The sequence below is a fragment of the Gouania willdenowi genome, chromosome 4 (genome assembly GCF_900634775.1).
Source record: "Gouania willdenowi chromosome 4, fGouWil2.1, whole genome shotgun sequence".
NCBI classification, from domain to species: Eukaryota; Metazoa; Chordata; class Actinopteri; order Blenniiformes; family Gobiesocidae; genus Gouania; species Gouania willdenowi.
Window position 1 is genome coordinate 12251552 of NC_041047.1, and position 16036 is coordinate 12267587.

Sequence of the window (16036 nt, forward strand, 5' to 3'; positions counted from 1 at the left end):
ATAAAGGTCGGCCTACCAGATTCTGATCACCTAATTGTATTTAGTAAGTGGTTGACAAGTGGCTATTTTAGATTTCTTGCACACCTATATTAAAATATAAGGAAAACTGGAGCTTGGTTGGGCGGGTGGGATGGCTCGTAGTGGGCGCCAGAAAATTTTCCTTATTTTCAATTCCAAAACTTGACATGTATGGCCTGGCATTAGCATTGAAAAGGTTTTATATTATTTTTTAAAGATTACCAATAACAATAGCCCGGCAGATATGTTAAAATATATCTGCCGGTGGTTTTTGAATATGATTAATCTATTTTTAACGGGATCCACACATGCCAATGGTTCCCACTCAAAATCAAGAAATTAAGGATGATCGCCATCCGTATTGCCAATTTGGTTATTTTGTCATAAATCTTATGAGATGAGAGCAGGTCGCTGATGAAGAAAAAACAGGTTGTGATCATTGGGAGGGGCCTATAATGTCACCCGAAAATGATTTGCCATGACATTTTAAAAGCTGTATCTTGGCTATTTTTCAATGGATTCGCATCAAATTCACTGAGAGTGATTTTTAACTAGTTTTCCATTTCATACTGGGTTTTTTCGACAGGCGGCATTTTGCACACCATAATAGAAAAACCGCTGTAACTCCCATATACAACGCTCAAACAGTCTCATATTTGATACACATGGGTTACCGACCCCGGCCACTCCATCAGACCCTACGCTGCCGCTCCCGGCTTTAATTTTATTTTGATGTTTTTATTTTATATCCTGACATCACATCTTTCTGACAGTGGAGGGGATCTCAGAGTGGAGGTGGCTGACAGTGGAGGTCTGCAGCTGGACTGTCTTTCTTGACACAAGATCACCTGATACAGGCCTGAGAAACTGATTATCTCTGATTTAGAACATTGTAATGGCAAAAACGAACCACTTGGTGGTAGTAGTAAGACTTACACGGGAAACTGATTATCTGAGGGCCACATTATAAACATTCAGGTCTGCATTTAGAAAAATTACCAATCAATTAAAACAGGACAGGACAAAGGTATTGTGTGCTGACATTTTGTATATTTGTTGTCTGTTCTGAGTAATTTGTGGAATCTATTGTGTGTTAATGTTATTTTTTGTTTGTTGTCGCTTAAGTGTTTTGAGTAATTTTGTGTATTTATGTTGTTGTTTCATCTGCTTTTGTTGTTTTGTATATTTCTCTGATATTAATATTTTAGATGTTTTTTGGAGTCAATTTGTGTACTCTTTCATCGTCTGGGGTTTTGCTTTATAATAAAGACATTCAGATTTTTGTGTTATCAAAAAGATAATACGTCTTTTTCCAGAAGGTTTTCAAAGCTGCTTTCAAAAATGTCCTAGATCTCTTCTAGGTAATTAGTTCATGAACTGTTATTTAGAATAAAAAATGAAATGCTGATTCAAGAAATATCTGTTTTGTGCAATCTGTGAAAAAACAATCAAGTGTAAATTATTTAATAAAGAGCAACCTTTTTTAAGTAACACAGATGAGGTTTTATTATTTAAAGGTAAAACTATATACACACATGTTTACAATTACAGTAATGAATCACGCAAAGAACTGTAAATACAAAATCTTAAACATCTGCCAAAATACATTTTACCTTATTAAAATAATTAACTACACTTCAAACATTAACTATAACTAAACCTATGTTGCTTAAAAACAATAAACAACCACATCACCAAACACATCACATTTGAATGTTTTTTCTTACGTGTGGACTCGGTTTTCCTTCTGTGTGGATTCTCATGTGTCGCCTAAGATTGAACTGAGTGTTGAAATATTTCCCACAAACATCACATTCAAAGGGTTTCTCTCCTGTGTGGATTATCATGTGTTGCTTAAGTTTGGACTCACAGTTAAAATATTTCCTACAAACATCACATTCAAAGGGTTTCTCTCCAGTGTGGATTCTCATGTGTGACCTAAGGTTACCCTGTTGAGAAAAAGATTTCCTACAAACATCACATTCAAAGGGTTTCTCTCCTGTGTGGATTCTCATGTGTGACCTAAGGTTACCCTGTTGAGAAAAAGATTTCCTACAAACATCACATTCAAATTGTTTGTCGCCTGTGTGGATTTTCTTGTGTAACCTAAGGCTACCCTGTTGAGAAAAAGATTTCCTACAAACATCACATTCAAAGGGTTTCTCTCCTGTGTGGATTCTCATGTGTTGCTTAAGTTTGGACTCAAAGTTAAAAGATTTCCTACAAACATCACATTTTAAGGGTTTCTCTCCTGTGTGGATTCTCAGTTTTGAAGCAGCACTGAGTGATGCTTTCTTACCACCCTCACATTCAGATGTCATTTTTACCTGAAACATCTTCTTTGAACAAATCTGTTGAAATGAACTCATCTGTGTTTTGGAAGCTTTACGTCCCATTTTGGGATTTTTACTTGAGTCAGACATCTTTCTCTTTTTCTTGGTAGAGTCAAAGTCAGCTTCAGCTTCAGACTCTGAAAGAGGTTTCTGCCAACAGTCTTCATCATCATCTTTATAATCCTTGCTATCTTCAGTCTGAGATGAGTCCATTTCATCAGGACTTTGTAGAACTAAACTGCTTGTATCTGGGTTCTGAGCTGCTTCTGGTCCTTTGCTGTTAATTCCCACGCTTTGTCTTGTCATTAATTTATTTAAACTGCAGGTTGAAGATTCCTCCTTCATGTTGATTTCTGTTAGTTGTCTCCAGTGTAGCTGGGAGGCCTGAGGCTTCTCCTCTTCATCTTCACATTTAACAGGACAAGTAGCACTGTTTGTCTCTTGCTGCACACAAAGCTGGTTTGTCTCCTGACCGTCACTGAGCATCTCTGGTTCCTGCTTTATGTGGAGACGCTCTAGGAGCAGCTGCTCCACGTTGTTCCTCTCACTGAAAATACGATCAGTGACTGACGGCTGCTGGAGCTGTAATCTGTGCAGTTGAACTTTAGGCATGAAGGCAGCCAGCACAAGTTTTTTAGTTTGATCTGTATTTGTAACAGATTGGGAACCTAATTTTCGACTGGTGTTATGGTGGAGACTCTTGTCAGGAAGAATCATTTTTATTTCAGCATCCAATGGAACTTCTTGCATTCCGTGTTCAGTCTCGAAGGCTTGTAACAGAGTCTTTTCTTCCTCTGTTGCTCTGCATATTTCTATTGCTCTCGATAACGTTAGACATCTTTCCTGTAACAGTCTCTTATTTAGGTGAGAGTCTGTGATGCTTAACACAAGCTTATCTCTGAGCATGTCATCCTCAATTATTCCAAACTCACAGTCTTTGCTTTTCTGTCTCAGCTCGGTTATGAATGTGTTTACTGATGTCCCTGCTGTCATCTGATGGGACCAATATTGAACTCGTTCAAGGACGACATTTTTCTGTGGACTGCAGTGATCTTTAAAGGCTTGAAGAACATCCTCGATTGTTGGCTCTACTCCCTCAGCTCTAACCGTCAGTGTGTTGTACATTTCCAGTGCATCCTCGCCAATGGTGTGGAGTAAAATGTCTATCTTTACTTTTTCATCTTTCTCCCCTGAGGCTGCTATATACCTCCGAAAGCTTTGTTCCCAGCTGTCCCAGTTGTCAGCAGGGTTACTGGTGAGAGACAGTGGTGACGGTGCTATGAACTGATCCATTTATCAATAATATATAAATGATGATGAAGGTTTGAATCTGTGATTATAAAGCAGTACAGAATTCCCCCCAGTGATGTCCCCGTAGACCTAAAAAAAAGAACAAAAAAAGTTTTAGATTTCAAATAATTACAGATTTATTATTAGTGTTAACAACGACAGGCAACAAATGATACAAAGAAACAAGAGAGCATTTTAAATCACTGTTTTTTTTCCACTGTGAAGTTGGATTAGAAAAATCAAAATAAGCATATATTGTTTAACTTCACTTTTGAAAATGAAAAAAAAAAAGTTTTTTTCTTAATTGGTAAAATTTTTAGTATCTGTATATTTTGCACAGTTTCATCATATGCTCTATTGCAAGCTGTAATGTGAACTGCTGCTCAATATCTTTGACACAAACAATATTTGATGACGATGCAAACATACAACTGGGCAAAAATAGGCTTATTATGAAACAAAAAAACAAAAACTTTGGATTAAACCCATCAACTTTTTCTGGTGTATTTACCTTTTTATCCTGTAGCGTCTCGGCTGCGCTAGCTCGGTTAGCACACTGCTAGCTCGGTTAGCATTATGCTAGCTCGGTTAGCATTATGCTAGCTCGGTTAGCACTCTGCTCAAGCCTCTCTGTGCCTCTGAAACTTCGTCTTCTGACACCGTGTTGTACTCTCTCACTTTCCAGTGGAGCTTTGAGGCACTATTATAATTTGGTCTGACTCCGTCTGTAGGCTGGATATTAATAACTTTTGCTATTAAACTCACAGACACGTGTTTTCCCTCACGTTTTCTTCTTCTGCTGCTGACTGGGGTTGTTTTTGTCTCGTGTTCATCACAACACGTGTAGGCTACCGTTAGTGTGAAGTATTCCTATTTATTTTTTTCTTTAAGACATAATCAATATCTTTATATTAAATCTTAGATCGTATTAACTCTTAAATAACTCATATAAAAACGTATTTTCTGGGCCTCATTATGGACATTCAGGTCTGCGTTTAGAATAATGCGTATTTTTTTTTAGTAATTTTTTATAATTTTATGTAATTTTGTATGTTTTGGGTCATTTTGTGTATTTTTGTTGTAATTCTTTGTGTTTTTTGAGTCTATTCAATTGTGTGTTTTTGTTGTTATTTTGTATAATAAATGTCATTTTCTGTGTGTTTGTTGATTCTTAGTGTGTTTTGTTTAATTTTGTGTATTTTTGTTGTCATTCCATGTGCTTTTCTTGTTGTTTAGTATATTTTTGTTGTCTTTTGGGGTTTTTTTAGAGTCAATTTGCTTACTTTTTTCACCATCTGCACTGGGCGTTTGGGGTTTTGATTCATTATTAGCATTCCTATTTATTTTTTCTTTTAAGACAAAATCAATATCATTACATTAAATAACTCAATATATAAAAAGTTATTTTCTGGGCCTCATTATGAACATTCAGAATAATGACCAATCAATGAATACAGGACAGAACAAAGGTTTTGTGTGATGGCGTTTTGTGTATTTTTGGAGTCATTTTATATAAACTGGCTCCTGCTAACAGGGTTTTTTCTTCCCACTGTCGCTAAATGCTTGGTCATGTGGATCTTGTTGGGTTTTTTCTTTCTTACTATGATCCCTTTTTTTTTTTTTTTTTTTGTTAAGCGCTTTGAGATGACTTTGTTGTAATTTGTGCTATATAAATAAAGTTGAATTGAATTAGGAGCCACAAACCCTTTTGACATTTAAAATGAAGATAAAACATGCAAACTTTTGTTTTTTTTTTGTTTCAACTTTATGCTGTATATAAAAAAACTATATTGTGTTGCATTTATAAAAACTGCTACAGAGAAAACGAAAATTTTTTGAACTCTGGATTGAAGGTTATCTTTAAATAAAATGCTGTCAATTTGAGTCCTTCTTGTATTTTAAGAGCAAAAAAACAAACTTCAGTTTTATGGTCACTTAAACATTTGTGGGTTTTAACCCTGCAACGGGACTTTTCTTTAAAATTTTATGACACCTACTCTAGCTTGAGTGTAAAAAAGTAGTTAAAGCTCTTTCATCAGGTATGGCCAGGGACAGGGTAATCCCCAAAAAGTTATTTAGTGAGGTTTAGGTTATATGGACAGTGTTCGAGTCCTACCTGATATATAGATTCCTCTTCATGTTAAAGTCTGATTCCCTCTTGATTCCGCATTTACACATTGATTTATATTTTTTCTGTCATTTTCACTTTATCCTGTGCAAACTTTTGTGAACGACAGCTTAGAGCAGTGGTTCCAAACCTTTTTCTTGTCGTGACCCTATTTTGATATAAATTTCTGGTGAACCTCGGAGACTTTCTTTCTCTAAAATCAGTTTTTTTGATCATGTTTGTTAAACTGTGTTACAAATACAAAGTACTCTTTTTTTATTGGAACTAGATTATATTTGAAAAAGTGAAAGTATAGTATGGTTGTTAGAGAATGTATGCAGCATTTTAATTTGAAAAATAATAAAATTGTCTCTGAGCTTTCATCCTCTTCCTGCAATGTACATATCTAGTTCTGCGATATTGTCACTATTGTTTTGTATATCACTGTGTTATGTTTGTAATATTTTGTATATACATTTTATTTTAATTACTGGTGTTTTTCTGTTTTAATTACTTTTTCTTTTTTTTATTAAACTGCTCTATTTAATCTTTAAGGGTTTAACAAGGAACTTGGGGACGTTATTTCATTATATACATGTTCACGCACAGGAGAAATGAAATTCTTGATTTATTAATTTGTTTTTTACTCTGCAAAATAATCCCTATAAATACAAAAAATCAAAAAAATAATATAACATTTGTATTTTAATTGGTAATTTATTTTGTTATTACAAGACATTTCAGGCAACCCCATTTTATTCCCAGGTGACCCCACATGGGGTCACGTCCTCAGGGTTGAAAAACACTGGCTTAGAGAGTTCAGGGTGAAATCAGACATTGTTCCTCATATGCCACTGAATAATATTTTAAATGATTATTGATTATATTCAATACATTGCTGGGTGTTACATTTACTTTTCATTTATTCATTGATGCAGAAAAAGTGAATGAAACCAGAAGTTTTCCACAAAAAGATGTGAAGAACATTAAGATAAGTATTAAATAGCAGACATTTCAGTTAAGATCAAAACTCAGAGTGCTTCAGCATGGCAGACCTCTCCTCCCTCTTAGGTAAAGGAATATTTCCTGCAATAGAAAGACAGGAATTAATAATGGCGCTTTATCAGCATGTTTTTACTAACAACATTCATATCATTAAAAAAAAAAAAAAAAAAAGTATGTTTTTTCTGTACCTGGTGGAGCCACAAAATATTCTTCCACTGTGTTTTGTGAGAGTTGGAGCAGTTGTTCAGCACAGTTTCCATCCATCACAGTGTCATCCCTCAGGTATAAAGCCCTGGATGTCAGCAGGTCAATAAAAACCCAGTGAATGAACATGTCACATCAATAGAGCAGTGATCAGAGGTGTCCAAACAGCACCTGTCCTCCAGAACACAGTCCATTGGTTCAGTGCCACATGTGTCAACAACATGGAGCTGATCTGCAAACTGGATGGCTTTCTCCAAACAAGCCACTCCTTGTTTGGTACGGAAATCCACCAAGGCCAGCCGCTCCAGTTTGTCCACCAGTTCAGGAGGGATTGACGTACACTGGGAAAATTACAATTACGTTCTCAATTACTAAAGTTCAATTTACAATGAATGCCAATTAGTGGGCCTAAAATAAAAAACCTCAAAACTAATCAGCTGTAAAATACACAAAACCCAAATATATATCATCTAATTTATTTCCTATCGATTGGTTATCCAACAATTTATAGTAAAGACCCTATTGTCGGTTTCTTACATATTTTGTATTTTATGTATACGTAGAAGTGCAAACTAGGGCGCAATAATGTAGAAATGACTTGTTTTATAGCATAGAATCTGTGACCCTCTTGAGATCAAACTGTTCCGCATTTGGCCCATGGACTAAAATGAGTTTGACACCCCTGATATACTGTAGGTGTTGGTCATTGAAGACCTGGGTAATGTGACACCAAAAGTCGTTCATTACCGGGGGAAGTTGATCTTCTGGTACCGGTTCCCACGTTGGCACCTGTGGTACCTGCAGATGAGATGTTGAATCAGACCGACATGATGAACACAGGGGTTGTGTTGCTCAGTAATGGAACCAGGATTGGGATCAATTACATTTTTCAGTTAAAATTGTGTTTTCAATTACAATTACGTTCTCAATTACAATTAATCACAATAACTGAGCCTGAAATAAATAACCCCATAAAGGGTTTTCAACGACGTCACGCTCTGAGCAGTAACCCGGATACGCAGCCATGTTGGAGGCACTCGGAGATAAACACTAAATGTTTGAGGCACTTGAAAGTAAACACTGCAATAGGTAAACCACATAAAAAAGCTCCTCAAAATGCATTATAGATGCAAAGACACACAGGGAAGGACTTGGTCCACAGGAAAGGGAATGATATTTGGAAAAGTTACGCTTTATTGGTGGTGCAGATCCATATGAGTCGGCTCCCTCGTCTTGGATCAATGACGACCCGGAGAGTCTATTATGTGTCCTGATATTGTCAACTACCTGGTTTTCTCACCAAGCCCATACACAGCGGAAGACCTTAAATCTTATAAAAGTTTGGAGGCCTATAACCAGATGTTGTGTGGATGGGTGAGGGAGATGCAGTATCAAGTCATCAATGACAGATGTGTTGTGAAGGCCAAAGTAAATAATGCAATAACAGTTAAAGGTCAGACCTTTTACCTGGAATACAATAAGAAATACAGCACATTTTAGCGCTACATTTTAAAAACTGCGTTGCTACTGTAGTGCGCTGTTAAATGTGATTATATTAAGTCAATAATGCCACATGCAGTAGCTTGATATGAATTATATTCTTAACACATTAGAAACTTAGTTAAGAGCCGCTGCGATCAACAATTCACTTACCTGACAAGAAAAGGACCGAACAAATTTGGATGTTGTCCAGATTTCTGTCTGGTAGATCCTGGTTTAGCTTTGCTAGCCACAAGTGAAACCTTTCCTCTGATAACTTTTGACATTGTTCTCCCTGATTTGTTATAACTTTTGGCAGTCTATAAAACTCCAAATGTTTTTCAGTTTGACCGATTGGTACAACCAAAAACACGACAATAATTCATTATTTCCTCTCAAAATTCAGGATTTGCTTGTGTGTGTGCTTTGTTTACCTGCTGAATATCGCCAATATGGCGACTTCCGGATTGATGATGAGCCGTGAAAACCCTCTATAGAATCTATTCTTACTCTAGTGTTAGCATCTCTTATGATAAAGGGTCCTAAATCAGCTGTAAAATACACTAAAAACAAATATCTATCATCTTATTTCTTTCCTAACTATTGGTTACTTTGTTAGGCTTCTTAATCAATGAAAATATAGGTTTTAATATTTTTGGTGTGGGCATTCGAGCCTTTTTTGTGTCAGTAAACCATTAGATTTCAATCTTTTAAATGGTAAAATGTGGGAAAACTTGATATGAAACATATTTTACCAATTGTTAAGTACATATGTGTAAAACTGTACACGGTTCTACAATTTCACATTAAATTATAACTGACATTTTTTTTTTTTTTTAATTTTCATTGCAACTAAATTTACAGTTACTGAATTGAATTACGACAGCAACAATTTTTTGAAATTACAAATGCATTTGTAATTACAATTATAATTGTCCCCAAACCTGGCTAGAACATTAAATGAGAACTGGAACATTACATGAGTACTGCTGTAGCTCCTTCCATTGAATCTCTCCACATGTCGGATCGACCGTCCGTCGTTTGTTCGCAGTTCTGAAGAAGGTCGAATGAATTTCAGCGACATGCAACATGTGCGTGACGCAGTGCGGCTTAAAGCGGACATATTTCATAAATAAATCCCCATCACGAAGTAAAGTCGTTTAAACAGCTGTAACGACAGATATATTCAGCTCCATGGCTGTAAGAAGTTGAACACAGACTGTCAGTGCCTAATCCTTTCACGAGCCTGATGCTCTGTGTAGTGATTGCGAGTGACGGAAGTGACGTAATCTACGCGCATGCGTTGGAAAAGACCCTCCCACGTTGTTACGTAATCACCGTGCGCCCGTAGACCCGACACGAGGACGAGAAGCTACGCTTTAAACGCAGTGTGCTGACTTTATTGGTCATAAATCGTTTGTTTGTCGCACAGTTTATTGTGTGAGGTGGATATAAGTGAGACATGGCGGACTTTTCGTCTCTGGGTTTGTCGGACTGGCTCATCCAACAATGTAAACAAGTCGGAATCAACAAACCCACAGAAGTGCAGGAGAACTGCGTCCCAGCCATTCTGCAGGGTAGGACTCAAAACAGCCTTTTTTTGTTCAAACAACTGCTGTTTTGTGCTTATAGACTATTACCTTGTACACTGTCATGGTTGTAATGGTTAAATGTAGAAATAATTGGGTTAAAGCCAACTGATGGCAAATTAAAAGCGTTTATTTATTTTTAAACATGTATGTGATTTAGGTGTGAGTTGCCAAAAAAAGTGCAGATTTGCAACCTCTTACAGCTTACATTTTATGAGTTTATAGTTATCATAAATTCTTAAAGATTTGACGGTTCAAACCATTCTGATCTCATTATAGGTTTATATAAACACTGCTTCTAAGAAGTAGACCAACCTCAAATAGATGTTAAAATGCCACATTAAAGTGATTATGGCAAAGACACAAGAAATGATCAAATTGCTGAGGTGTGTTTGTCAGACATCCATCGATATGGATTGATATTAATAATAAATATCAATTGGTTAAGCAAGGATCCAATCAAATCTATGGAAACTCTCAAACCATCAAACAACATCTTGAGTGAATTACAGCACAGGTCGTTTTTTCTTTCTGTTAATTTGAATGATTTAAATAATTTTAGCAATTAAAATTGTCAAAACATCAAGGTGGCTGGATATTTTTTCCATGTTAATGTAAAATGTAACAAATTGTGTTAATGGATATATAATGTCTTAAATTGTCCACAGAATCATTATCATATTATATTGGATCCTCATGAAACTGGTGATTTACTCCCATACTAACGTTGTTTTGTTTTTTTTTAACGTAGGTCGTGACTGTATGGGCTGTGCCAAGACAGGAAGTGGGAAGACTGCTGCGTTTGTGTTACCAGTGCTGCAGAAACTGTCCGAGGACCCGTACGGGATCTTCTGCTTGGTGCTCACCCCGACCCGGTCTGTGTTTCCTTTTAAACAGCGTGGATTTGCATTGATGATGATCAATATTAGTCTTATCTCTAACACTTTTAGAAGGAATAAACAACTTTTAGTGACCCGAATTCCTTAATTTCTAACTGACCATGTCGGACGCTGGGTGCTACACAGGGAGCTTGCCTATCAGATCTCTGAGCAGTTCCGGGTCCTGGGGAAGCCTCTGGGTCTGAGAGAGTGCATCATCGTGGGAGGAATGGGTGAGTGCAGTCACGTGCACATTACTGCAGGCAGTACGGATGCAGTTACTGTAGCTCAAACTCTAAACAACATTTCCCCCCAAAATCTGCATCTTCTTCTCACTTATAGACTTGATTAATGTCAGACCCCATAATTGTTAAACGGTCCCACCAGAGTTTTGCTATTTGTTTTCTGATTATGACTAAATTATAAATAACAATGACAAAATGTATTTGTAATCATGTAGTTTGCAGATTTAATGTGATTAGTTACAGTAAGTTGAAAGTTGTCTTGAATGGTGCTAAAGCTTTCAGGTGGAACCGTGAAGACTTACAATGATGTAATTTGAAGTATAACTCCATAATAATACATTTAATTTGTAATGTACTTTTACTTTGGTAGATCTCAAAGGGCTATCAATCAATCAAGATTCGACAATCCATTCTCAAAAAGCAACACAATCATATACAGTGACATATAGATTTCTAGTGATGTATGATGTATAGATTTGTTTGTCTTGATTATGTGATACTATGAAATTATGCTGAAAATCTTGGATTTACCATGTGTGTTGGTGCAGATCAGTCAGAAGTAGCAAAAAGTGTGTGAATTTTTAGAAATATGAAGCCCCTGCAAATGTTTTAGGTTTTAGAAAAAATGTTGACGTTCTAGTTATTTGACGGTGCTTGTTCTGCTGTTTGTTGTGCACAGACATGGTGGCTCAGGCCCTGGAGCTGTCCAATCAACCGCACGTCGTCGTGGCAACGCCTGGCCGACTGGCCGATCACATCCGCAGCTCCAATACCTTCAGCATGAGAAGGATTCAGTTCCTGGTGAGTTTCAAAGAAGCATCAGAGGAGCAGTCAAGGCCAAGTTCTCATAAACGTTTCCCTTTGTCATCATTTAATTCCATTTCCTGCTCTGCTCTCTTCTATCCTTTGCTGGTGCGTCTGGTTGCCAGATTCTGGACGAGGCTGACCGTCTGCTGGAGCAGGGCTGCACCGACTTCACTAAAGACCTGGAGGTGATCTTAGGCTTCCTGCCGGCCAAACGCCAGACGCTGTTGTTCAGCGCCACACTGACCGACACGCTGCAGGAGCTCAAGACCATCGCCATGAACCAGCCTTTCTTCTGGGAGAGCAAATCTGAGTAAGTGACCTGAATCCCATCCAGCCACAGTGTTGCTTTTTTACTGGTTAACCTTTGCATGCATCATGTTGCCATGGTTCCCTTCGGCAGGACGCGGACTGTGGACGAGCTGGACCAGAGATACATTCTCACAGCAGAGAAGGTCAAGGACGCGTATCTTGTTCATCTAATCCAGAAGTTTACAGACGAGCACGATGACTGGTCCATCATCATCTTCACCAACATGTGCAAGTATGAGAAGACTCCTCCCTGTGCTTGTGTTATAGAGGCTACACCATAGCCACATTAGCAACTCACAACCCGGGGGCCACATGTCTGTCATTAAAATGTAATTTACAATATCACAGTAAAAGAAAGAAGAAACACTCAAAACTACTAAAAAAAAAATGAACAAAACTCAAACGTTTTAAAAAAATTTTTTTAAAAATGACACAAAAAGACAAGTACAACACTTAAAATGACTCCGCCAACCCACATTACTAACTAACAGACAAAATGACAACAGAAATTGACTCCAAAAAAGGAAAATGACAACACAAATACACAATATGACTTCAAAAGACATACATTTACAAGAAAAATACACAAAAGGACAACAGAAATGCACAAAATGATTTATAACAAACAAAACAACAACAAACATACACAGAATGACAGAAAAACACAACGTTATGTTGAATGTGTTCAGAAATGAATGAATCCTGATCTGATGGAAATATCATGGAAAAATAAAAAGTGACGAACCTAGTTCTGTCTCATCTACATTGGTTGTTTTGTAGTTCCATCACACTGAGCGTTCTCATTTTTCAGGACGTGTCAGATTCTCTCCATGATGCTGCGAGAGTTTAATTTTCCGACCATCACTCTGCACTCAATGATGAAACAGGTGAGTCTCAACATTCAGGTATCTCACAGCCATTGTTCCACGGTTTTTAGTATAATCAGTTTGCTGCAGAATAATTAGTATAACTTTAACCTCACCTAATGACTGCTTTCATACTCCGCAGAAACAACGATTTGCAAACCTCGCCAAGTTCAAAGCCGGCGTCTATAAAGTGCTCATTGCGACTGATGTGGCAGCAAGGTAACCATCCATCACTGCTTCATACAATATGCACCTGCTTTTAGACTGAAGGCATTATGCTGACTCAGGGTTTATAAACATTTGCTTGGTTTGATGTTGTTCATGTTTCTTCCTCTCAGAGGTTTAGATATCCCGACTGTGCAGGTCGTCATCAACCACAACACTCCCGGACTTCCCAAGATCTACATCCACAGAGTCGGACGAACAGCGAGAGCAGGTACAGCTCAGTGCTCTCCTCCTCATCCACCACCATGTCCTTATCTTTAACATGCTTGACGTAATCTCGAGGTTCCCAAAGTGGGGTATGCGGAAAAAAACATTAAAACAGCGTGACAACATTGGAAACTAGAATATAAATAGACCAGCAGTCAGAAGCTTCCATACATTACACATTGGCCTCTGTAAGACTGCCCTCTAGTGACAAACATGACAACAAAACACAGAAAAAAAAAGACTGCGTGGAGAATGATTTTAAGACTCAGACTCTCAAATTCATCCATACATTCCAGAGTTCTGTGTATCCTCTCAACCTCACCCGTCTCATTATAGTTGTAGCGAGTCGTATTTCACCGTTTCAGGGTGATGAATATATTGTTCAATCAACAAAATGTTTGGTAGATTTCTTTTTTCAAAATAAGTTTTTTTTCTCATTGAAAATCCCAGTAGGCTAATTCATTATATAAATAAATCAAGTGATAATTCTGCATAAGATGTTTTATTTTGTGCTTATATAAACTAAATATTATTTCTCAACAGGATAGGTAAAATTCAGAGACAAATTTCACTGTAGGGATACATTGTATGACATTACATTATGTTATTTTAAGTTTGCAGATGGCTTCAGGTTAAATGTCTGAAGTGGTACGGGACTGTGAAAAGTTTAAAAAACACTGCCCCTTTCCTTAAAAATACACAGGGTGAAAAGTTTCAGTTGGTGATAGTGAATGTAGTTTAATGTGTAGATACACTGACAGCAGGTTACTGTTACTTTATACACTGCTTTATCTCATGGTTTAGAGTCATCAGACTTTACTTTTGTTTCTCTGCAGGCAGACATGGGGTGTCGATCACTCTGGTAACACAGTATGACATCCACCTGGTTCATTCTATTGAAGAACAGACTCGTAAGTCTAACGACGGGCTGCCTCAACCTAAGGAAGTGAACCTTCAGCTTCACAGTCTCTTTCTCTAACTATGTGATTGTGTTTGTACAGAGATTAAACTAAAGGATTATCCAGTGCAGGAGAAGGAGGTCTTAAAGATCTTGACTCACGTCAACGTGACTCGGCGGCAGTGTGAAATCGTATGAATGTTTTTAATTTATCATGTTAAATGGTAGAAAACGTCCTAACTCTGAATACTGCCCTCTTTGTTTCACTCAGAAAATGTCATTTCTAATTAAGTTCTCCCACTTTGTGTAATGCAGAAACTGGAATCAACAGAATTTGATGAGAAAAAAGAGACAAACAAGCGGAAACAGATGATCCTGGAGGGAAAAGTATGTGCATCCGTTTTGTTTTAAACTACAAATTTCTTTTAGTACATAAGCTGTGTAATTTAAAAAAAATAAACCACATTGTAAATACATAGTGAAATATTTCCTCCCAGTCTCATTCAGTTGCGGAGAGGTAGTGCAATATAAATTTCATTAAAGGTGCAGTTCGCAATTTTCAGATCCCTCCCTCCCCGCTGCTTTCTTGCCCTGCCTCCAAACTTTCCAAAGTCCCACCCTCAGAGGAGCTAACGTTAGCCCGACAGCAACATCACAGTAATATAACAAGCACTGTTAAAAGAATATTACTGCAGCACTTCTCTCTCTCAATGTGCACACACCTATCCATCAGCAGCCCATACGGAGGCTGTTGCACGCACATGAACAACACATGACCCAAAGTTCTAGTGTAACAATTACAAATCAAACAATGTAAATATGTAATGCAAATTAAGCAGCAGTAATTACCTTTCAAGCAGAAAAGTCGCTAATTCCATCTTCTACTCCTCCAGACCATACACTAACAGCTTTATCAAATATGACAAAAAGTTACTTTTGTAAGAGTTGCAGACTGCACCTTTAGTAAATGCTATTAATTTACAAAATTTTCTCAGAGAATCCCAATGAGTAGATGTGTTAATCTTATTCCTTATCAGCTAAATGTGTAGCGTTCTCAGTGCACATGAATTTAATGAATCAAAAACACTAATCTAATAAATGATGTATCATTTAGTTGAGATGTACTGCGTTGTCATTTTTCTTTGAGAGTTGGTGAAATGGGAATATCAAAGGTTTTAGCAAAGCCAGGCATCATCCCGTAATCCTGGTTGTTTTAATTCCACTCTGTACTGTGTGGGGGGGGAATAACTCCACTTTTTTGAATGGCTGCTTTTACAGGATCCAGAGCTCGAGGCCAAGAGGAAAGCCGAGCTGGAGAAAATCAGGAGTCAGAAGAAAAAATTCAAACAGAAGATCCAGGAGAACATTGACAGACAGAGAAAAGGACAGATGAAAAACAAACGGATAAAGACAACTGCAAACTGTGACCAAGAAGCTGTGTAACAACTTCTGACTCTGTAAAGTATTTGTAATATTTCCTATTTCTCAAATAAATATCATATCAAACACTTGAAGTGGACAGCATTTATTGATTCAGTTTAACAAGGAAATAAACAATAATTGATGAGACGTCACT

General features: G+C 37.3%; 3 protein-coding genes across 3 annotated transcripts; 1 reads left to right on the top strand and 2 right to left on the bottom strand.

Annotated features, from left to right (window-relative positions):
• Positions 1-1619: 1619 nt before the first annotated feature.
• LOC114462304 (zinc finger protein 184-like) lies at positions 1620-4506 on the bottom strand. The gene is made up of 2 exons (XM_028445036.1): positions 4153-4506; positions 1620-3731 (listed from the first exon to the last, which is right to left on the bottom strand). Exon 2 carries the CDS (start codon positions 3642-3644, stop codon positions 1722-1724), a length of 1923 nt encoding a protein of 640 aa, XP_028300837.1. The 5' UTR covers positions 3645-3731; positions 4153-4506; the 3' UTR covers positions 1620-1721.
• Positions 4507-6445: 1939 nt separating this feature from the next.
• On the bottom strand, positions 6446-9737 carry gatc (glutamyl-tRNA amidotransferase subunit C). Its single transcript, XM_028443770.1, has 5 exons — positions 9416-9737; positions 7705-7755; positions 7129-7298; positions 6942-7045; positions 6446-6834 (listed from the first exon to the last, which is right to left on the bottom strand). The coding sequence occupies exons 1-5, from the start codon at positions 9557-9559 to the stop codon at positions 6773-6775; spliced, it is 531 nt and encodes a 176-aa protein (XP_028299571.1). The 5' UTR covers positions 9560-9737; the 3' UTR covers positions 6446-6772.
• Positions 9738-9747: 10 nt separating this feature from the next.
• Positions 9748-15970, top strand: ddx49 (DEAD (Asp-Glu-Ala-Asp) box polypeptide 49). Its single transcript, XM_028443769.1, has 13 exons — positions 9748-10013; positions 10777-10900; positions 11051-11136; positions 11828-11949; positions 12078-12265; positions 12356-12496; positions 13076-13151; positions 13273-13349; positions 13469-13566; positions 14399-14473; positions 14564-14652; positions 14776-14847; positions 15739-15970. Exons 1-13 carry the CDS (start codon positions 9899-9901, stop codon positions 15901-15903), a joined length of 1428 nt encoding a protein of 475 aa, XP_028299570.1. The 5' UTR covers positions 9748-9898; the 3' UTR covers positions 15904-15970.
• Positions 15971-16036: the final 66 nt, after the last annotated feature.